The following is a 22,051-nucleotide window of genomic DNA, read 5'->3' as shown; positions in this document are numbered from 1 at the left end:
GCGGGGAGAAAGAGATGCAGATCTGTGTGTGTTGCAGCAGAGAGCACAGAAGGGCGGGCAGGGGCAGGCAGGGCCATGCCGAGGAGGGAAGCAAGCCGTGTCTGCAGGCCCCAGGGGCAGCAGAAGGGAGAGCGAAGTCGGGAGGGTGACCTGCTTGCCCGAAGTTCAACCATTTTCCCTGGTTTAAGGGAACCATGGGGGTTGGGGTGCCAAGGAATTCCCAGGCCACTAATCCTGGGACATGCAAGCTCTTCCCTGCCCCACCGTGCCTGAGGGGGCTGGAGACGTGCTGATGTGGTCATCCCCTGGAGCTGCCTGGAAATTCCTGAATATCTAAAAGGACAGCTCCATGTCTCCCTCCTCCAAATGTCAATGCTCTTTGACGCTTCATTTGTTTTCTTTCTTTTGAACCCACCCATCCATCTAGCAGTTCTCAGGCTTCGGAGGGGCTACAAGTTTGCTGTGTGAAATTATATGTCAAATATTCATCTAAGTGCACATGCTCATGATTAATCATCACACAGAGGAGAATAAACAGAGGAGAAGATGCTCAGTCTCGTCAGGCACCAGGAAAATGCACATTAAAAGTGCAAGGCAATGCCACTAGGCGCTCACTTCTAGAACGGCCGAAGTGAAAAGGTGGGTGAGGACACGGGGCAACCAGAGTGCTCCTCTGTCACTGGCAGGAGCGTGACATGGTTTGTCACCCTGGGAAAAGGGGTGGCAGCTTCTTACAAAGTTCAACACGTGACCCAGCCATTCCACTCCCAGGCAGACATGCTACCGAAGTGTGAGCGTGTGCTCAGCACAGGCAGGTACGAGAATATTCCCAACAGCACTATTCTAAGCCGTCCCTGATTGGAAACGACCCAAATGTCCATCAACGCCAGAATGGAGTAATACGTCGTGGGTCGTTCATACAGGGGAATACGCCTCGGAAACTGCACTGCTCCGACCATGTGGCCGATGCTCAAGAGGGCGATCCTGAGCGACAGAAGCCAGACACGCACACACGATGCGTCTAGCCTGCAGGGGTCTGCTTTGTATACATGAAACGCAGGAAGAGGCAGAACTAAGTCTGGCTGTGAGAAGCAGGGCAGGGGCGGCCTCTGGAGGCGCTGACTGGGAGGAGCCCGGGGGGCTTCTGGAGGCTGGCCGTGTTCGGCCTCTCACCCCAGGTGTGGGGCGTGGGGCGTTCACTCCGTGACAGGTTATCACTCCAGACACTCAGGATCTGGGCTCTGCTCTCGGCATCGGCCGTATATCCACAGCAGTGGGAAGAGAGCACAGGAGGGGTTATGTAAGGAAAAGCCTCAGAACACAGTCGGTTCTGCTCCCCTGACGGCACCGCTTTTGGTCCACTTTCAGCTGTTTCCCCGGGAGGTCGCCACCCCCGCTTCACACATCTGGACGCTGGCTCCCGAGGGAGTGCCATCTGCTGATGCCCCGTCTGGATGGAGGAGGATCAGGCTCACTGGTCTGTGCTGCTCTCTTGGGTGACCTCCCTCATCTCGTGTGTGGCTCCAACAGCTTCCTTTTGGGTTCTACCCATCTCTGACATGAGGAGGGGGGTCACCTGGTGGATTAGAAGAGGTCCTGCGGGGCAAGGCGGGCGGGCACAGCCAGCCTTGGGGAGGCCCTACCTGGCTTCTGACGCTCCATGGTGCTCTCCTGGCTGGTCAGGCCGCCCGAGGAGGAGTCGCTGGACATCCCATCGTGGCTGAAGTGGGGATCAAAAGACAGCAGTGGGTGTGGGGCAGCTGCATACCTGCAGGGGAGTGAGAGGCAAGCACAGGGTGAGGGGCTGATGTGACAAAAACCACCTGAGCCGGAGACTTGCTCACTGGTGGGTTTTAAATACACTGGAGGCTCCGCGCGGAGGGGAGGCTAGATGAGTAATCCTGGAAACGTGCTATTAGCGGAGGGTCAGGAATGAGTCTTGCCTGGGAAGCACGCCAGGGAGCGCAGGGCCATGCAGGGTCCTCCAGGGAAGGCAGGGCAAAAGCCACTAGGGCGGAGGCCCTACCCGTAGGTTCCTCAGGGGTCTTATTTCTTGGCCGTGAAACGGGATGAGCTATTGTTAGCAGCCCCACTTCCCAGGCCTGTCTCAGGGCTAAAGCGTCTGTAGGTACAGGGGCCCTGGCCTCTTTCTCAGCCAGGGACAGTCCCTTCCTAGCCCTGAGCTGCAGTTTCTCTCAACTGTCAAGAGGCGATCGCAGTAGGCCTTTCCTCAAAAGACCGACTGATGTCCTGTGTCCCCCACACATAGCCCAACGCTGACGCACACACCGAGCTGTGACAATGTGCCAACAGGCCAGAACGCTGTGCCTGTCCCCCTGTTGGAGGAAGGAGCTGTGGGAGAGAAGCTATGTGCTCGGGCTCCAGAATGAGGCAGAGTGGGCCTCGAAGTCCAGCACCATCCCTTACTAGCTCTGCGACCTTGGTCAGGCAAGTGCTCGTTAGTCTGAGCTGCAGCTTCCCCATCTGAAAAATGGGATAATGACATTTTCTACTTCACAGGGTTGCAGGGTGGATGAAATACCAAAGTTATCTCCTGGACAGAGATTCTCCTGGAGGCCGGCTCTGTACACTCGCAGGGAGGGCTGAGATCTAGGGAAGGAAATGGCAGAAGGCTTTCCCTGTGGCCTCATGTCCCAGGGACACTGGTTCTACGCCCTGGAGTGAATCCTTAGGGCGCCTCCAACATCCATTCCACCTCAGATCAGAGCCAGTCATGACTGAAACCCTTCTACCCGCCTGGGGTTGGTTCAGGGACAGGCAAAGGACACAATTTTGGCTAATGTGACGTGAAAGGATGTGAGAGTTATAAAGACTCTCAGAAAACATGTCTGGCCCTCCCCCTGGCAAGCACACAGCAGGACTGGGGTCTGGGCCTGGTCTTGTCAATGAGCTGTGAGGTAAGTGACCCCAGCAGCTGGGGTTCCAAGGGATCCCCTGCCAACCAGCAGCTGAAGCTGTAGTGTGGGTGCGGGATACACCTTGGCTGATTTAAGTCACTGACATTTTTGGGTGTTTGTGACCGACACAGGGGAAGTGTGCTGAGGAGGGCTTCCGGGAAAAGTCTCCCGGTTCCTCAGAGACATGACGAGGAAGAATGGCTGCTCTCCTTCACCTAGGTATTGCTGGGTCCAGACAGAACACCACGAGCTGTTGTCGCCCTCCTGCTACCAGCCTGAGGATGAGACCGACGCTGAGGGCAGAAGACAAGAGGTGGGAGGGACGGGGGCCTTGATAATGTGGCTGAAATGCTGGATTCACCCTGCCTGGAGCCTGACCTACTTTTTTTTTTTTTTAAAGATTTTATTTATTTATTTGACAGAGAGAGGGAGACACAGTGAGAGAGGGAACATAAGCAGGGGGAGTGGGAGTGGGAGAAGCAGGCTTCCTGCAGAGCAGGGAGCCGGATGTGGGGCTCGATCCCAGGACTCTGGGATCATGACCTGAGCTGAAGGCAGACGCTTAATGACTGAGCCACCCAGGTGCCCCGAGCCTGACCTACTTCTGAGACTCCTTTTCTGTGGGAGAACACATTCCTACAGTGTGTGAGCCAGCCAAATTTCAGTTACTTGCAGCCAGACGCGCCCCTGTACTTGGGAAGACTTAATTGAGTCCCCATTAGTAGAGCTGATTTTGTGATTTCCCCATTTGGTTCCTTTTGTCTATACTTGTAACTGCAGGGTCATCCTGCCAGCCTAAAGCCACAGCTATTTCTGCAAAGACTAACTCTGAGCCCCTAGGCTTCAACGCCTCCCGGGCAGCAGAGGGGTTGCTCTGGAAGAGAAACTCTGTTTCTACCCATCTGCCAAGAAAACACATATTCTCCCCACCTGCCCAAACCCTGACCTCCAATTCCTCCAGGGAAGGAAGACAGGGCCGAAACAAGAAAAAGCAAAGCAATCTGCAATACTGACTTATCGGTCAGCCAACTGCCTGGTATAATGCGGCTCTACCACGGTGGGAAACTGAAGTGTTGACGCGTTTATTCCATTTTCTCAAGATGTCTGCATCAAATCCCGAGTGCTGAAGGACAACGTCAGTGGCCGCTGGGGTCAGCCAGAGGAAAGCGGAAGGTCTGAGTGGAGGCTCCCGCAGTCTCTACTCCCTGCTTCTGCCTCGGTAACGGAACCCCGGCCGTATCCGGGGCCGCAGTGTAACTGGTTAACAGACTGCATTTCCAGGCTGTCTTGCAGTTCCGGCCAATGAGATAAGAGCGTCGCATGTGACTTCCAGGAAATCTCTGGAAGTGTGCTGTGGGCGCCTTTGCCTCATCTCCTCCGTAAGGCTGAAGCTCCAGCAGCCACCTTAAGACCGGGAGGCAAGAGGCCACGGTCGGCGGGGCACGGGTGAGGGGGAGCTGGGGTCTCTGACAACATGGGGGAAAGAAAGAAACTGTCTTGTCTGAGTCACTGTTTTCTCTCTCAGGCAGCTAAACCTAATCCTGACAGACTGTCTGTAGCTGGAAGTGTTCCAGCAGGCTTCACCGCTCAGCTACTGTCCTCCATGAAGACGACCTGTATTTTGTGCAACTGCATAATTCTCAAACGAACCTTGTTAGCCTGATGTAATAAACTGACTGGCCTATGCTGCCCATTCTTTGGGGGTGCAGATCACAGCCAAGGCCTGATCAAGCCAACTGGAAATCTGGACCTGCTGGTCTCTTAGCATGCACGGCTCTGGGCAAAAATCCCCAGAAGAAGTGAAGACCAGCGCTGTTGTCAAGCTCATCTGAGAAACATTAACGTCTTCTATCTTTTCTTGGAAGATGACATCACGTTAGAGATAAGGGGTTTGGGTTTTGGTGAGAAACTCACTGTAGTTTCAGGCGTCGTCAGGCAGAAGCTGCTGCGCTGACTGACCTGGGGAGGCAGGCAGGGAGCGCCTGCAGGGAGTGTTAGCAGGGTCAGGCTGTCGGGATGTTGGCTTTGAGCCTGGTATTTTCCTCTATGGCCACAGAGAAAAGTACCAAGAGAGACGTGAACGTGGGCAAGAGCCTCTCCGGAGGGGAGGGCTCCAGCCTGCTCTGCCAGTCGCCTACATGGACTGATGGCACAACGCATGGGTGAATTCCCAGATGACCGGGGAGAGGGTGGATGGACGATGTGGCCATAACTGGCCACCACGCCAACAACCATCAACCTTCTTGGTCTCTGCTGGTGAAGCCCAGGTTCCGCAGTGGCGGCCATCGCTCAGCCATGTGACTTGAGTAAATCCTGACAGTTGCAGACAGTCGTGCGGGTCCAATGTGACCTGCCAGGGGCTGGTTGAGGGGTAGGCAAAATGACTTAGCTCCTTTACTCTTAAAAACGAAGAGAGGCTCTTCCCTCCTTTTCTGCAGGGCACTGATTCTGCTTGGGGCCCCAAGAGCCATCATGGGTCACAAGTGGAGCCAGGTCCCTGAGGATTTCCCTGAAGAAGCCACCCCACCTGTGGACTTACTATGTGATGATAGATCTCCTTAGTGCCTCATGCCTTCTCGAGTTAGGTTTTCTGTCACCTGGAGTCAAATGCCTCCTCACCAATGTACCACTCTTTATGGAGCTGGCAGAGAAAAACAGGGGGAAAAAAAAAAAAAAAAGCCAGCCAGGGGGTCTGGTGAGCAAATGCCTAGGGTCCAGTCCAGCCCTGCAGGCTTGCTGAGCCGGGCACACTCTTCTGTCCTAATGCTCCATACGAAGTTTGGTGGTCTGCTCACTTTGCGAACGAGGGTGGCCAACTCCTGAGGACAGGGAAAGCATCCACCAGCCTCTGTCCCCCAGCCGCCAGGACAGGCGCTGCATGGGGCAGTAATGATCCTCAAGGTTAAGGAGCACTTACTGTGTGCCAGGCACAGTTCTGAGTGCTCTAGAGGGTTTTCCTCCATGAAGATTCTCAGTGCTGCTCAGGGATAGACATTTTACATGGGAGCAAACTCGAGGTTCAGAGAGGTGAAGCTGCTGGCCCACACTTATGGGGCAGATAAAGGGCAGGCCATCTTACCACCTTGTCTCCCAGTGAATCTAAGATGGGCCTGGGACAGATTCTGAGCATATGGACCCCCACGATCCTAAAAGCTTGATGAATTCGGCAAGTAGCAGGCCCGCTGGAGACAGCAGGATACAGAGGAGTCCTGAGTGGGGGAAGTCCGGGGTTGCGCAGGAATGTCTGGCCGGGCTCACACGGGTTCCAGGATGTCACGGGGAGGCCGTGCGGAGGGGAAAAGGGAAAGGAGCTGAGGCTAAAGGCCACTGGGGCAGTCCTGGCCAGCTCCCGGGCCTTGTACCACAGGCTGGTGACTGGCTGTGAAAGACACTTCTGAAGTTTTAGGGGATGTACCATGCTAGTACCCTTCTGCCAAACTTGGGACCCAGATGTTGACAGAGATGAAGTGTCACTGTGGGGTGGGGACTCCAGAAGGGACCGTGTATTTTACCCCGATTTGGAGGATAAGCTCAGAGTCCTTTGGCAGGACAGGTCTCGCTCGGGTCAATGTCCTCTCTCCAGAATCACATGGGCCTGGGTTCCTGTCCCAACTCTGTCACTTCCTGGAAGAGTGACCCTGACCAAGGGGATCCACTGAGCCAATTTCCTCTCTGTAAAATGGGATAATTAAGTACCCACCTGTGGAGTCCCTGGGAGCACTCACTGAGATCATGTATACAGCTCAACAGAACAGACCAGGGGAGCCAGAAACAGACCCACACAAACGTGCCCACTTGAGTTCCCCTTCCAATGATCGTTCGCTTTAAGGAGTAAGAGCGATGCAATGGAAGAGGGAGAGCCTTTTCCAGAAATGGTGCTGGAGCAAACTGGACACTGTCAGTAGGCCAAAGAAGTAACATCAACCTAAACCTCTCACCTTATGCAAAAATGGAACTCAAAATGGATCACGGACTTCAATGTGAAATATAAAACAATAAAACATCTAGGGGCACCTGGCTGGCCCAGTCCGTGGAGCATCCGACTCTTGATCTCAGGGTTGTGAGTTCAAGCCCCACACTGGGCGTTGAGCCTACTTAAAAAAATAAATAAATAAAACTACTAGGAAAAAAAACAAGAAAATCTCCAGGACCCAGGTCTAGGCAAAGAGTTCTTAGACTTCACACCAAAAACGTGAACCATAAGAGGGGAAACAATGTAACTTGGATGTCATCAAAACTGAGACCTTTTGTTCTGCTACAGACCGTTAAGGAGACAAAAGGACTTAAAAAAAACAAAACAAAAAAAGAAGACAAAAGGACAAATTAAAGACTGGGAGAAAGTACTTGCAAATCACACGCCTGACAAAGGACTCGTGTCTAGTATACACAAAGAACTCTCCAAAGCTGAAAAATGTTGAATCCAATTAGAAAATGGGCAAAACACAGGCACGGACACTTGCTGAAGAGATACACAGTTGGCCAATAAGCACACGGGAAGATGCTCAACACCATCAGCCATTAGAGAAATGCGTATTAAAACCACAACGAGATCTCCTTACACGCCTATCAGAATAGCTACAGTGAAAACCAGGGAGGACACCCAACACTGGTGAGGATGCGGAGAAGCCAGATCACTCATACACTTCTGGGGGCTTGCGGGGCGGGGGGGGGAGTGTAAAACGGTAAAGGCACTCTGGAAAACAGTTTGGCAGTTCCTTTTAAAACTAAAAATGGACTTACCACATGGTAAGCAGTTGTACTTTCTTCTTCCCCCCCCAAGCGCTTTCCTCTGTGCAATGCAGAATAGTCAGCACACCCATTCACTCAAGTAACGCTGTCCGCTGTGTGCTGAGCAAGCAGCTCTCAGAGCATCGCTCCCCCCACGCCCCCAGCCTCACTGGGGCACAGCTGACAAACTGCAATACGTTTCAAGTGTACGAGGTGATGATTCGATATACGTACGCGCACAGTGCGAAGTGATAACCGCAATCATATTAACAAGCATTATCTCTCATGGCACAGAGTTACCCTGTTTTGGGGGACGATGCTGAAGATTTCAAATGCACGGCACAGAATTATTAACTCAAGGCACCACGCCTACATGTACATTAGATCCTCTGAACTTACTCATCTTGTACTGGCAACTTTGTACCCTCTGGCCCAAATCTCCCCATTTCCCCCACCCCAGCCAGCCACCACTCTACTCCGCCTTTTCTAGGAGTTCAACTTTTTGTTTTGATTCTCTGTGTAAGTGACAGCACCCAGTATTTGTCTTATTCTGTCTGATTTATTTCACATAGCGTAATAACCTCCAGATTCGTCCATGTTGTCACAAATGGCAGGACTTCCTTTCTTTATGGCTGGATAATATTTCACTGCGTGTATACATATCACATCTCCTTCATCCATTCATCATCGGTTAACGGATGCTTAGGTTGTTTCCGTATCTTGGCAAGCAATGGTATTCTTGGGCATTTGTTCCAGGGCAAGAAAAATTCATTTTCATGCACGGTCAGAGGATGAACGTTTGTAGTAGCCCAAGCCCAGAAACCACCCAAATATCCTTTGATGGGCGAATGGTTGGTTATACGTACTAGGCTAGTTCCACACCATGGAACACAGCTCAGCAATGAGGAACTGACTGCTGATGCACACAATGGTTTGAATGAACCTCAAGGAAATTATGCTGGCTGAAAAAGAATCTGCAAAGGATGTAAACTGTGTGATTCCTTTTATATAACAGTTATAAAATAGCAAGAGTTAGAGATGCAGAACAGATTAATGGTTGCCCGAGATTCAGGATGGGGGAGGGGAAGGGTGTGGCAGGACGGAGCTCCGAGGTGCTGGTATGGTGTGTAAATTGTGGTGGTGGTTAGACAACAGCACACGTGTGACCAAACGCACTCACCACACACACGTATCCATGTGCAACTGGTGAATTCTGAATAAGCTCTATGGACTGTACCAATGTCAATGCCTTGCTTTGCTATTTGCATGGGGGAGGCTGGGTGAAGGGTTCATGGAGCTCCCTGCACATTTCTTCGTGACTTCCTGTGAACCTATAATTATTTCAAAAAGTTTAAAAATAATAATAATATAAAGGAGAGGGACACCAAGACTCTGAAACAAAAAAATGCTCCCTGGATTTATCAGTAACATCATTCCCACCACGTCTGTTCTTGGCCAATCACTTGGTACCAAACTCATTTCTAGCCTCAGCTGCTGCTGCCGCCCAGGTGTTCCCACACGCCAGACTCCTCTCCATTCCTCCTGCATTCCACACTGTTCTGCTTACTCCTGTCTGTGGCCTTTGCTCTGTCTAGAAAGACTTTCTCCCTCTTCTCTGCGGCAAACTCCTACTGACCTCTCAAAGCCCTGTTCAAACGCTGCCTCCTCCAGGCAGCCAGCCTAGACCTCCCTCTTCCATGGCCTGAGTCTACCAGCGCGTTCGTCGGGGTGCGCATGGTTTCCTGGGCGCTCCCTCTGCCAGCCAGCGGCACCGAGCGCAGGAACCCCCGGTAAGTGAGTATCTCAAACAGTTTTCTATGGGCCCGGCAACAGACAGTGCCTGAGATCCACTGCTGAATGAAGGCTGAATGGTGGTGGCCGGGAAATGGAAGAGGAGTCTGTTTTCCCCCATTTTACAGCAGAGGCTGAGATCCAACAATGGTTTAGTTCAGTGGCTCTCGGCGTGTGTTCCCTGGGCCGGCAGCCTCGCGCGTTCTACACTCCAGACTTACTAAGTCGGAGCCTCAGGGGGAGGCCCGGCCCCTTTGGGGTGATCCGGAGGCATGCTGGAGATCAGTGGAAGGATCCCTACCCTGACAGCAGGGGGTCTCATTTAAACCAACTCACTCCCTCACCCCGTCCTTTCACCAAATAGATACCGAGGATCTACCACGGGTCAGCCTCTGTGCTGCGTGATGGTCCCACACAGACGCACTGGGAGGGTCCCGATCTTGAAGAGGAGCTCATACACACACTCTTGACCTGGCTGACGGAATGGAGAGCACTCAAGGTCACGGTTGGGAAATACACAGGGAACTGAGGGGCACAGTGGCAGCACCTCATCTAGTGCAGGGGGAGGTTCGGGGAAAGCTTCCCAGAGGAGAAGCATCAGCGCTCAAGTTGGCAGGACGGGGGAGTGTGGGGTGAAGAGTGTGAAGAATCTGTAGGCAGAGGGAGAACACAGAGGCGGGCTCTGAAATTCAGACAGCCTACCCAGGGAAGCGAAAGCGGCCAGTGAGGCTGAGGTGTGGCTGAGTGAGGCTGGAGAGGCGGGTGGGGCCTGGTGGCCACACCGAGGTGCTGAGGCTGTGTCCTGAGGGCTGGGGGACACATGGGAGGGTCTGCAGCAGGGGACAGACATGGCCACATATAGAAAGATCCCCCTGGCTGCTGAGTGGAGGGTGGACCACAGGAGATGGGATGGAGGCTTGGGGCTCAGGGAGGTGGCCAGGGTGGGGCACTGGGGAGGAGGAAGCGGTGGGGGGCAGAGCTGCTCAGGAGGCCAAATGGATGGTCTGCAGTAGGCAGGAGGAGGAAGGGAGACATCCAGGAGGAAGCCCACGGCTCTGGCCTGAGGACAGGGGAGGGGCTGCCCCTGACTAAGTCAGGGATCCTGGAGGACCAAGGACACAGGGCACCAGGGAGCCATGGAGGAGTTGGGAGGATCCCTTAGGCTGCCAGATTGGAGAAAGGCTCAAGGGGACAGGACTGAAGGCTGAAAGGCCAGGAAAACTGGGTGATGCTGGTGGCCGGGTCCTGGGGAGGCGGAGCTGGAGAGGTCGCTGAGTGGCCACGCCTTCTAGAAGGCAAATGGTCTTGCTTAAGCAAGTGATTCAGGTGTCAATAACATGCCAGCAGAAATCTTGCCTTGAGGAAAGCCGGCGGTGAGTCGTGCCCAGGGCAGCTTGGCTCTAAATCTCAACAAACAGCTAGTCTTCCTGGAGGTCCTCTGATGACCTTCAGGGATCCAGAAACTCCATCAAATGGCAAATAAACTTGTAGGGTCTGTGCATTTCCTGGGGAAGAAGGATCCCCAGCTCTCATCAGATTCCTTAATTTGGAAAGAGTGAAGAGATTCTGACCTTTCTGGGGATGGCTTGTATCTTGTGTAGGTGGCCGAGCCGGGGGTGGAGAAGCTCCCAGAAGGCTGTCGGTAGGGAGGGACTTTGTCGGCCCCTGCTGGTGATGCTGTGTAAGGGGTTTCCGGGAAGCTGACGGGCCTGCAACAGAAACAGGAGGGATGGCGGAAGGCTGGGTGAATTGAGGATACCCCTGCCCTCAGAGGAGGGAAGACGTCTTAGACCTTTCCCTCAGGCCCAACCACATTCCATCTGCTTCGTCTACCACGCTCCCATCAGGATGCAGGGAGAGCTGCTGAGAGCAAAGGGTGGTGTCCGGGAGCCGGGATACCCCTTGCCCTCCCTCTCCCATTACAGCTGTGCCTGCCCCTCAGCTTCTGAGGCCCTGACAGAGGCCTGACGGGGGCCGCTGAAGCAAGATGCACCTCTGCAAGTTGGATTCCTTCATTTCTTAGAAATTTTTCTTTATTTTTAAATAAACACTACCTTCAAGATAATTTATCTGCAAGATACACACCATCATAATAAAACAAACTCCCAAAGCTACCACCCAAACCAAGAACTAGAATGGCAGCACTTCTACATGCCTACCTGTGGGCTTTCCCCCTTCCCACTTCCCTGCCTCCCCTAGGAAGTGATCACTACCAAGAAGTCTGTGCTTATTAGTCCCTTGAGCTTTCAAAAAATATATAGTTTTAATCATACTTGGTATGGTGGCTACCCAGCCTCAGACACCGAGCTCCCCAGCACTGGGCCCTCACACAAGAGGCTTGTAATGAAAATTTAAGGGAGGGAAGGGAGGGAGGGAGGCATAAGGACAGGGAGAGGAGGAGAAAGACAGAGAGGAAGAGACTGGACAAAAGAGGGAGGAGGGAGAAAAGGGCAAAGCAGGGATGCAGACTGGGACACTGGGTGGTGCCCCTCATCAGTCCTTACCTCTTGCTGTGCAGGGGCTGGGGCTCCCGGAAGGGGACCATGGGGGTCTGCTTCGGGGGCCGGCTCAGGGACTGGGCGTGGCCGGGAGCACTGGGGTTGGCCCACTTGGAGGCTGGTAGAGAGTTGTGGGAGGCAGGCCCGCTCCACTGCCAGGGCACGTTGCTGCGGTAGGGGGGCCGGCCCCCGGGAGGCATGCTCTCTGGCTCCGTCTTGGGCTCCGAGGTATTCATGTCGTAGGTCTCCAGCCACCCCCTGGGAAGAAAAGCTTCGTTACTCAGAAGGGCCCCGACCCACCAGCACACGTACCTGCTGCCCAGGAGAGACCAGTGCCTCGTCACACTGGGCTGGGTTTTCTGGCGGAATCTGAACCATGAGGGCCTATTTTAAAGGCCGAGTAGGTACCCTTTAAGTTGGTCTGAAACTTAGCAGCTCAGAGAAGTCAGTCAGGACAGGGCCCAACCCAGAGGCTCTGACCGCTTGGCCCTCTCTCCCTCACCTCCTCTCTGCTCCTCACTCTCTCTTCGTCTTTCTTCCTCTCCCTTCTCCCTGACCCAGGCTTCAAGTGGACCAGTGTCCTCCATGGAATGGCTCAGCAGCCCCCTCCCCGCCCCTCCCCTCCCTGCAGCGGTACTCGGGGCCAGAAAGGCGGATGCCCTCAGAATCAAAGGATAGTATCTGCCTTGTTCCAAAGAAGCTCAAAGGCAGCTGGAAGAGGAGCAGGTGACCTACTTTGCAGGGTGATTTGGAAAAAAAAAAAAAAGCCATGAAACCCAGAACCTTGAAATAGATGCAGGAGGGCCTGTGACTCCCCCCAGACCAGGCGGGCACACACGCCTCGGTGTTCCTGGCTCGAGGCGGGGCGGTCCGCAGGCTGGGCTGGCCTTCTCCACCCCTGCTGCAGGGCGGCACAGGAGGGGGCTCCGAGCCCTGGAAGCGGGCCGGGCTCACGAAACCCACCTCCCAGCAGCTGCCGGAGCGGAGCCTGGAGCCCTCGACCCCGAAGCTCTCATGCCCTCATCAAGCTGAGCCTCCGCGGATCTCCTGGGTCCTCTGGAACCCAGGCAACTTTCAGGACTGGCTGATGTGGTGGATTTGGTGGCTGGGGGCTCAGGACATGGCTGCTGAGGAGTCTTCAGAAGGCGACCCAAGGAGGTGCTCTGGCCCCTGGCCCCAACACACTGTGCCCTTTGGCACTATCAGGGTCAGAGCTCCTTCTGGCAATCTCTCTGCGTTGGTAGGTACCAACACCTCACCAGGGACCATGGGAGGAATGACAACAATACAAACGGCTAGCAGAACCCATAGATATGCCAGGCCCAGGTGGAGGTGGACGAGGGGACCATCACGGCATCACTGCTCTTGCCTACTCAGCTCCTGCACCCCATCACCTGGGAACAGGTCTGTGTGCTCTGTGGGGCTGACCCCACTTCTTGGCTGCAGGCGTGAGAATGTCACCCAGGCCTGGCCAATCAGAAACCTCTCCTCCCCCTCCCCCGGACACCATGATCGGCACAGGATTGTCATGTGCCCCATGTGCGGCCAGAGACGGCGTCAACTCTGGAACTGTTTCTGGAACTAATGGGGGAAAGATCTGGTTCACTGGGGCTGCTGCGCTGGGGAGTCCTAAGCTGAAACTGTGAAGAAGGGTGGGTCACCTTTGTCCCACGAGAATGACAGCAAGGTAGAAAAGGAGACAGGTGATAAAGATTCCTGGTGAGGGCGTCTAGGTCCCTGCATCTGGCCACGTCTAAATCTTGCTCTGTCTCCTAGTTTGTCAGGTATAGAAGCCAGGAAAGTCTGTCTTTTGCTTCACCAGGCTTGAGCTGGTTGGTTCTGTTGTTGGGAACCAGAATCCTGATCACTACAACCACACTTTCGAGAGAAGTGAACAGGCACAGAGAAGCTAAGTAACCTGTCCAAGGTCACACAGCCAGTAAGAGGTGGAAACTGGATTTAAATTCAGTAAGTTGACTCCAAAGGCCACAACTTTAACCACCGTGCACACGGGCCCCTGAAGAGCGGTTTGGGAGCCAGTGAGATTTCTCGAGTCCCGGTCTTCTCTCCCCGTTACTGACAGCGTGGCCTTTGGCCAGGAGCCCTGGGCATGATCTCCAAGAGGGAAACATTATCCAGTCATCTTGAAGGCAGCACAGGGTAGTAGAGAGCCAGGGCTTCTGGGCCAGATGGCCAGTTCAGACCCCAGCCTGCATGGCCCTGGGCGAAGGATTTCCTTCCAGAACCTGTTTCCTCATTTGTAAGACGGTGGCTGCAGGCATTCTAGAGCACTAGGAGAGAGTCTGGTGCCTGCGAAGTGCTTAACAAATGGGGCCTTGGTACTGTCGCCTTTTCCAGCTGATTCTGTGGCCAATCTGCCTGCTGTTTCCATGTGCTCAGAGGCCGAGTCTCCCTTCTACCTTCTGAAGTCCAACCACATCCCGCTGGGGGCTCTGGAACAGATCCTTCCCCATTGGTCTGAGAACCAGCAGCATACACACCACCCTGAGAGCTCAGCAGAGGAACGCAGATACCTGGGTCTCAACTCAGCCCACCGGAATCAGAGTCCGCCTTGAGCTGGGGGCCCGGGAATCTGCATTTTACCAAGCTGCTGGAGATGATTTCGACACAAGACAAAGTTTGAGAAAGCGGGACAAAACTGGCATCCCTGTCCCCGGGGTTCACCTACCAGAAGCCACCACAGCTTCCAGTTTCTTATATGTTCTTTCAAAAGTATCCTATGCAGGTATTTCTATGCAAATATTATTTAAAACAGGAAAAAAAAAAAAAGGCCAGCACACTTAGCTCCAAATACCATCTTACTTCCCCCTCCTGGCCCCCCAACTAACGATATTTCTTACCGAGCTCTCTCAGTACAAACAAATTCACTTTATTTCCTTTAAACAGTCAAATACTGTTCCATCACACGGATGACCTGGGATTCACTCAGCCAGTCGGGCCTAAATACCCAGTGCGGTTGGATATTTAGGTTGCTTCCAGTCTCGACCAACAATACTACAGTAGAGAGCATGCTGTAGCCTCAGCCGGGTGTGGGAGATGTCTGAGAGAGGACACCCCCCGGCTCACAGACCTCTTTTCCTCACTGCCTCCTTGTCCTCAATTCCCAACAGCCAAGTTTCTGGGGGCCATGGGGACTCCTTTCTTACCCCTCCTGCTCACTCACTTGTGGGGTTTCAATTTCCCTTCTCCAGGAAGAGTTTACAACCCCCTTGACCAGAGCTCCTGAGTTCAACTGAAGGGGACAAAAGCATCCCAGATGGCCTTCCCCATCAGGAAGCGACAGAGAAGGTGAGATGAGAGCATTCCTCCTGAGCCCGTGCAAGCGGCCAACGTCACGATGACCATCTCATCAGGCTGTGGGACGTTCTCCCGGCTACCTGGCCCAGCTCAGCTGTGGCCAGTGGTGCAGCACTCACTTGAGAACCCCCGTCTGATGGCCTGGGAGTGTGCGGATGATCCAATCTACCATTCAGTGTCTGAAGAGTGTGGGGTCTAGATGCACACCATGCAGAGCCTGGCTGGTGGCAGGGAGAGCATCTCTGCCTGTCCCCATGTGTCTCCACTCATGGCTTATTTCGACATTTGAGCTAGGAAGCCAGGGCTGCAGCAAGAGGCTGGGAGAGACCCCAGAGCTGGGGTGATCAGCTCTGCAAATGAGGTCGGCCAGACCCCTCTGCATTTGAAGAACAAAAACCATGCAAGTCCCAACCCACACCTGCCCTTGCAAACAGAAGATCCTGTTTCAGTGGCTGCTTTGCCAATGGGATAGGATGATAGCTTTTCTCCTAATGAGGGCAGGCAACAGGGCTCGTCTGTCTGGTCACACCCTCCCTGGCCTGGTCTCCCCAAAGCCTCCACAAAGCTGGAGAAGGGAACCTGCAGACTTTTACTTTTGTTTCCGCTGGCCCCTACCTGCAGGTCCAGGGACGTCTTTGTGGCCTCCAGTGCAGAGAATCCTCCCACAGGCGGCCTGGCTTATCGTGTGCATGCGCATGGGTGTGAGGGTGTGTGCAGAGTGAGGCAGAGGGAGGTCTGCTGGGGAGCTGGCCTGTGGAGTTACTTGGGCTTGACTTGTCCCTGCAGAGCCTGGAGCGGGTGTGGCTGGGAAGTGGCGCGATAAGAGGGCTGAGAGAAGGGGACGCCTGGGGCTTGACTGGAGTCCCAAGGGGAGACTGGGGAGGTGGGTGAGGGAAGGCCAAGCCCGTGGTTGCAGGGTTTAGGCGCGCCCAGAACTGCCCCCGGCCAAGTTGGGAGCAAGCAGGAAGGGGCGGGTGGAGCAAGCACAGCTGGGCATGCGCACAGCTCTCGCCAGCTTTCCGCCGCCGAGCACCCCGCAGTTAGGAAACCTGGACTGAGGTTTTTCTGCCACTTAGTAGCTGTACAACTCTGCACAACTGATGGGTCCCCTCGGGGCCTCAGTTTTTCATCTGTAAAGTGAGGGTCGCGTGTCACCTATGTCAGCCTTCCCCTTGGCTCACTCTGCTCCAGACCCTCTTGGCGGTCTGGCAACAAGCCAAGGCCCTTTGTCCTCACTTTCATAATGGCCACTCCCTCCCTGCAAGACCCTTCTTCTGGCTCCTTCTCACCTTCAGGCCTTCCCTGATGACCCTGTCCAAAGTCAGGCTCCGCTCTTTCCTCACACCTAGTATCTCACAGCTGGTGTCTCTATAGCGCCCCCTACAGGCCAAGTGCTGTTCTAACTGCTTTATTTACAAAGCTTTTCTCCAACCTCACCACCATCTTTGGGGAAAGGATCTATCACCATCCTCCTTTTACAAATGAAGAAACTGAGGCACAGGATATGAGGCCACTGGCCCAAGGCCACGGTTTACTATGAGGAACAGCTAAGAGTCAAACCTCGGTGATCTCACTGCAGAGCCTGCCTTCTCACGATGCTCAATTGCCTCCCTCTTTTGCTATGTGAAATCACCACATTCCCTTGTTCACCGTTTGCCTCCCCTGATCCATTCAGTAGTTCCATGAGGGCCAAGGCCTGACTCCTCTGTGCAGCTGTGTGTCCAGCACTTGGGATGTAGTGATTCTCTGTCTCTGGCCACCGCTGGAGGTCGCTAGGGCACCAACTCACCATTCTAAAAGCTGCATTTACCCTGCCTTCCCCATCTAATAAATTCTACCCCAGAGTAACCAAATAGTTACTGAAGGAACGTTCTTTTTAGAAGGATTTCAGCCAATAAATGAAGAAGGAATGATGGAATTGAGAACAGTACTCGCTACTCTGTGACCCATGATGAAATAACTGATTGAGGCAATAATGACCCATGGTTGTTGAGGGGGACAGGGTATGATGACGGGTCCAAGTGCCACCACCTAACCCTCTGCCCTCAGGGTCACTCACGGAGGGCAACCAGACATGTGGTGCCTCGTGACAGACACACACCTGGAAGTGTCGTTACCAGAAGAAATTTAACCAGCACTGGATCAAGCTTCTACATCCAACTCCAGTGTATAGGAAATTTATGTGCTAGAGGAACAGGGTAAAGGACACCAGGGGGATGCAAGCAGCTAAATGCAGGAAGTGGGAAATTCTAAAGGATAAGTGACCTGGGTTTCTTCCCAAAATAAATTCCAAGGGGGGAAAAAAAGTGGGAGGGGAAGCTTATAGATTAAGAGAGTCTGAAGAGACCCATCAACCAAATACAACAGGAACAGCCTGATTAACAAAACAATTCTTTTTAACAAAGATCTCTCTGATACAATAGAAAGGTAAACACAGATGGGTAGTTGATACTTATTGGTAAAATTTTTCAGTATAGTCATAATTTTTTAGAGGTTCTTATTGGGTAGAGATACATTCTAATCACTGGGGCTGCTTCAAATAATCCAAGGGAGGGAGGGAGGTACAGAGCTTGGAAAAAACCCAAAAAACTGGCCTTGTGTTGAAACGGGGCTTGGTACACTTTTGACACACTTGAAATGTTCTATTAAAAAAACAAGTCAGGGGGCGCCTGGGTGGCTCAGTTGGTTAAGTGACTGCCTTCAGCTCAGGTCATGATCCTGGAGTCCCGGGATCGAGTCCCGCATCAGGCTCCCTGCTCAGCGGGGAGTCTGCTTCTCCCTCTGATCCTCTTCCCTCTCACGCTCTCATTCTTTCTCTCTCAAATAAATAAATAAATAAAATCTTAAAACAACAACAACAACAACAAAACAAGTCAGGGGCGCCTGGGTGGCTCAGTTGTTAAGTGTCTGCCTTTGGCTCAGGTCATGATCCCAGGGTCCTGGGGTCGAGCCCCACATCGGGCTCCCTGCTCGGCGGGAAGCCTGCTTCTCCCTCTCCTGCTCCCCCTGCTTGTGTTCCCTCTCTCGCTGTGTCTCTCTCTGTCAAATAAATAAATAAAACCTTAAAAAAAAAGAAAAAAAAAACCAAGACAAACTTTCCGTTGTCTTCCCACTGTATGTGGAGTAAAACCCAAGTCTGTCACTGTGTAAGCTCCTCTGAAGGTTGCCCCACCTCTCACCCCTGTTCCAGCCACACTGGTCTCTGCTGCACGGATGGACATGCCACACACACTCACACTTCGGAGACTCTGCAGACTCTGTTGGGGACGCCCTGGCCTGGACAAGACCACATGGCTGCCTCTGCCCAGTAGCCTTCCCTGACCCATGAGCAGCTCTCCCACCACACTGCAGGCCCTTTATCCAGCCTGCTTTAATTTTCTTCTTAAACCTCATTACTGCCTGTCCCTGCCTCTAGAACACAAACTCCAAAGGGAGCAGGCACTCACTCCATTTTGTCCCTGCTGTCTCCCCAGCACTTCGAATGGAGCTTGCACCTTGTTAGAGGTGCAATAAATACGTGCTGAAGAAATGGATCAAGTGCAGTGTGTCCTCGGGGCAAGTTACTTTTAATGCTGTGTGCATCATCTAGAAAATGGGACTGATGAGGGTGCCCACCTCATGGGACTATTTTGGACATGAAATGGGACAGTGCTCATTTGGAGAGCTTCAACCGTAAGTGGCACGCAGTGGGTGTTTGACAGATGTCGACTTTCCCCGTCACCATTCTTCCTGCTGAGAAAGGGCGTCGGGTGACAGTGCTCTGGAAGCTACCACCCCCTCACCCGGCTCCCACCTTGCAGGGCAGATGCCCTTACCTCCGGGGCGTGCCATCGTCGAAAGGCGGGATGATGACCACCTTGACGGTGACAGAGGTGCGCAGGAGGTCTATCATCTGATCGTGGGTCAGTGTGACCACGGCCACCTTGCAGATCTCCACCAGTCGGCTGCCTTGCCGGAGGCCGGCTTGCCAGGCAAACCCGTAGTCCTCTACCTCGGCTACCGTCCCGTCGTACTTCACATGGAAGCCCAGCTGCCCGAGCCCGTTCCGCCGCAGGGTCATGTCCACCGTCTCCCAGCCATTGGTCATGACCTGTGGGCAATAGGCAAGCTCTGGATGACCCCCGCACAGATTCCTCCCCGCCTTCGGGGCCAAAGACCCTGCTGACCCCCATCCCTCCCATGTGATGCCAGGATATAGGTGTAAACACCCACCCAGTCCCAGCCTGGGCTCTTGACTTCTGAAGAAACAAGGATAGGCAACCATGTGGCTTCTTAACCAGGAGAGACCGTGGCAGTCATGAGCCATGTTCTCCAAGTGCCCCTGGCCTCCCCCTTCCCCAGATAGTGGGATTACACTTCTTGGCCCCCTTGTTGGGGGTGGGCTCTGGGACTTGTTTTGGTCAATGAGTTGTGAGTGGAACTGTCAGGTGATCCTGGGTGGGGCATTTAATTGCCAGGGCAAGACCCTCTGTAGGCCTTTCCCCTCTGCCACAGCTACTGCGATTGTTCCAGAGAGTGGCTGTTTGTGGTCAGCTGGGGTCCCAGAGTGAGAACAATGTGGAGCAGAGACCCCTGCTGAACCTAAGCTTGGACATTGAGTGTGAGCAACAGATAAACCTTTGTTGTTTTAAGCCACTAATATTTTATCCTGATCCAATGACTCTAACCAAAGTAGTCCGGAGAAGCAGCAGACCAGAGACCTGGGATCTTCTCTGGTTGGGGGCTCGCGCCATATTCTTTACTTCATGGCATCATTCTTAGAGGCACAACCCCCTCCCCAGTCTCCTCCTCAGACTGTCCTCCAGCCTGGAGCTGACCAGACCACACCAGGCCTTGCTTCCGATTCACTCCCTGCTTCATGTGTGTGTGACTGTCGCCACGATCACGTGTTACTATGGATAAGAGGACCCGCCAAAGAGAACCCCGGTCCCTCAGGGTGTCCTTAGGAATTCCCTCCTCTTCTTGGGAGACAAGGATTAACCTAACAAGCCACAGCCACGGCTACTGAACAAGTTACATCGAGATTGGTCTGGTCTGTGCTCTCCGGAAACTGCATTAAGGAAAGAGAACGTGCAATAGTTCAAATTGCCGGTGGGGAGCCATCCCGTGGCTAGAAACACTGCCGCCCAACGTACCCAGCACAGCAGGGGCTTTCGCCCTTCTCTCATCACAACGCCCCGTGAGGAAATTTTAGGTCACAAACCACTCTACGCATTCACGCGTCCGTTTACACACACATTCCTTGCAGCCCAAACCAAGCACACTGCGGGGCACAGGCAGCCGGAAATGAGAGCGTGGATGGGGAGGCACTCACCTGAGGATGTAACCACATCTGAGCTAGACGGCGAGAGTTTGGACGTCTGCACAGTGGGCGGCACATGTAGGAGCCGGCACCGCTCCACAGAACAGTACTGATCCTTACTCACTGGCATGCGCGTGACACTCTGTATCCTTTCCTATCCTGTCCTCCAGAATTCTGGATCGAGACCCAGCAGCTGCTTTCACAGCCCAACTTGTTCACGTGACGATAAAGAATTACTATGACTGCTCGGTGTATGATAATGACAAAACAGTTGCTTTCTGAACGGTCTGTGTTTTCACAATAAATACTGAAATGTGTACAGATGAGACCATAGGATGTCCCGGATTTGTTTCAAAATAATCGGGGCGGGGGGGAGGAAGGGAGGGGAGGGAAAGAAGAAGCAAGACCGGTCACGGGCTGGCTGACAGCTGAGGGAGCCAGTGACAGCCCGGGAGTTTGCTAGATTGAGTCCTCCTACTTTTGCGGCTGTCTGACGTTGTCCACAATTAAAAAGTTTAAACTGGTTGGAAAGGAAAGCCTAGTGTTTAGTGTACTGAGAGAGAAACTTGTGACTGGCTCCATTCTAGCCCGTTACTTCTGCTTTGGGAGTCCAAATCCTGCCCCCTGAAGCGGTCACCCTTGTGTCTGAAGAATCTGGCTGTGGGTGACAGAGAAACGTCCCGTGTGTCCGCATTCACCAAGTTCAAGTGGGATTTAATCCTGGGTTGTAAGGGTGTTTCAATATTTGCAAATCAAATAATGTGATGCATTACATCAATAAGAGAAAGGATGTGAATCATATAATCATCTCAATAGATGTAATAAAAACATCCACGTCTGTTGTGCTGTGGGAGGTCTTACTACCAAAAGCAGGAGGGGAGAAATGGAGGATGGACAGCAGTCAGCAGGCCCGCTGTGGCCTCCGGGGACGGTCGGGCCCTCCCCACCCCCCAGTGCTGGTGTGGCCTCGTTGGTCACGGGCGCGGACACACTGGACGTTTCTGTCAAGTTTCTCTCTCAGTGCACTAAACCCTTCATAGGCCTAATTTCACCAGTATCTCACTGGTGAGGCAGGCACAACTGATTTGCTTATCTTACAGATGTAAGACCTGTACAGACCTGACTTTTTAACTCCTGCTTCTAGCCTCCATGCCACATTCCTCGCTGCCCCCCTTGTTTCTTTCCCCCTCATTCTGCACCACGATGATTCCGACTTTTTGCTCTCGTCTCAGTTTAAAAGTTGTTTCCTCAGGGACCCCCCGGCCCGGGCTCACAAGCTGGGGTAGTTGGCGGGTACTGTTAAGTGAGAAGTAGGCGGGTGGGACCATGGCCAAATAGTACACTTGTGCCCCCATCGAAACGGGGCACTGATCGCCCTGCTTCAGCTGCCCACCGCCCTTTGCAAACATATGCCCAGTATAGCCAGAGCCCCTGGAGAGCTACCCTCACGTGACATCTTCCGAAGGTCGAGTTTTAGTAATTAACTGACTAGGTCT

General features: G+C 53.4%; 1 protein-coding gene across 1 annotated transcript in view; it reads right to left on the bottom strand.

The window, feature by feature from the left end:
- SIPA1L3 (signal induced proliferation associated 1 like 3) overlaps positions 1–22,051 on the bottom strand; it is a 211,652-nt gene that overhangs the window by 32,285 nt on the left and 157,316 nt on the right. Inside the window, exons 11-14 of the mRNA XM_081807589.1 lie at positions 19,069–19,343; positions 11,942–12,193; positions 11,009–11,146; positions 1,644–1,768 (exon numbers count right to left, since the gene is read on the bottom strand). Coding sequence (XP_081663715.1) covers positions 1,644–1,768; positions 11,009–11,146; positions 11,942–12,193; positions 19,069–19,343 — 790 coding nt within the window. The remainder of the gene's footprint in view (positions 1–1,643; positions 1,769–11,008; positions 11,147–11,941; positions 12,194–19,068; positions 19,344–22,051) is intronic.

Source organism: Leptonychotes weddellii, chromosome 16, assembly GCF_054177405.1.
Source record: "Leptonychotes weddellii isolate Sample4059 chromosome 16, ASM5417740v2, whole genome shotgun sequence".
Classification (NCBI taxonomy): Eukaryota; Metazoa; Chordata; class Mammalia; order Carnivora; family Phocidae; genus Leptonychotes; species Leptonychotes weddellii.
The sequence above is the reverse complement of the archived record's forward strand: the minus strand, read 5'-3'. Positions and strand labels throughout refer to the sequence as shown.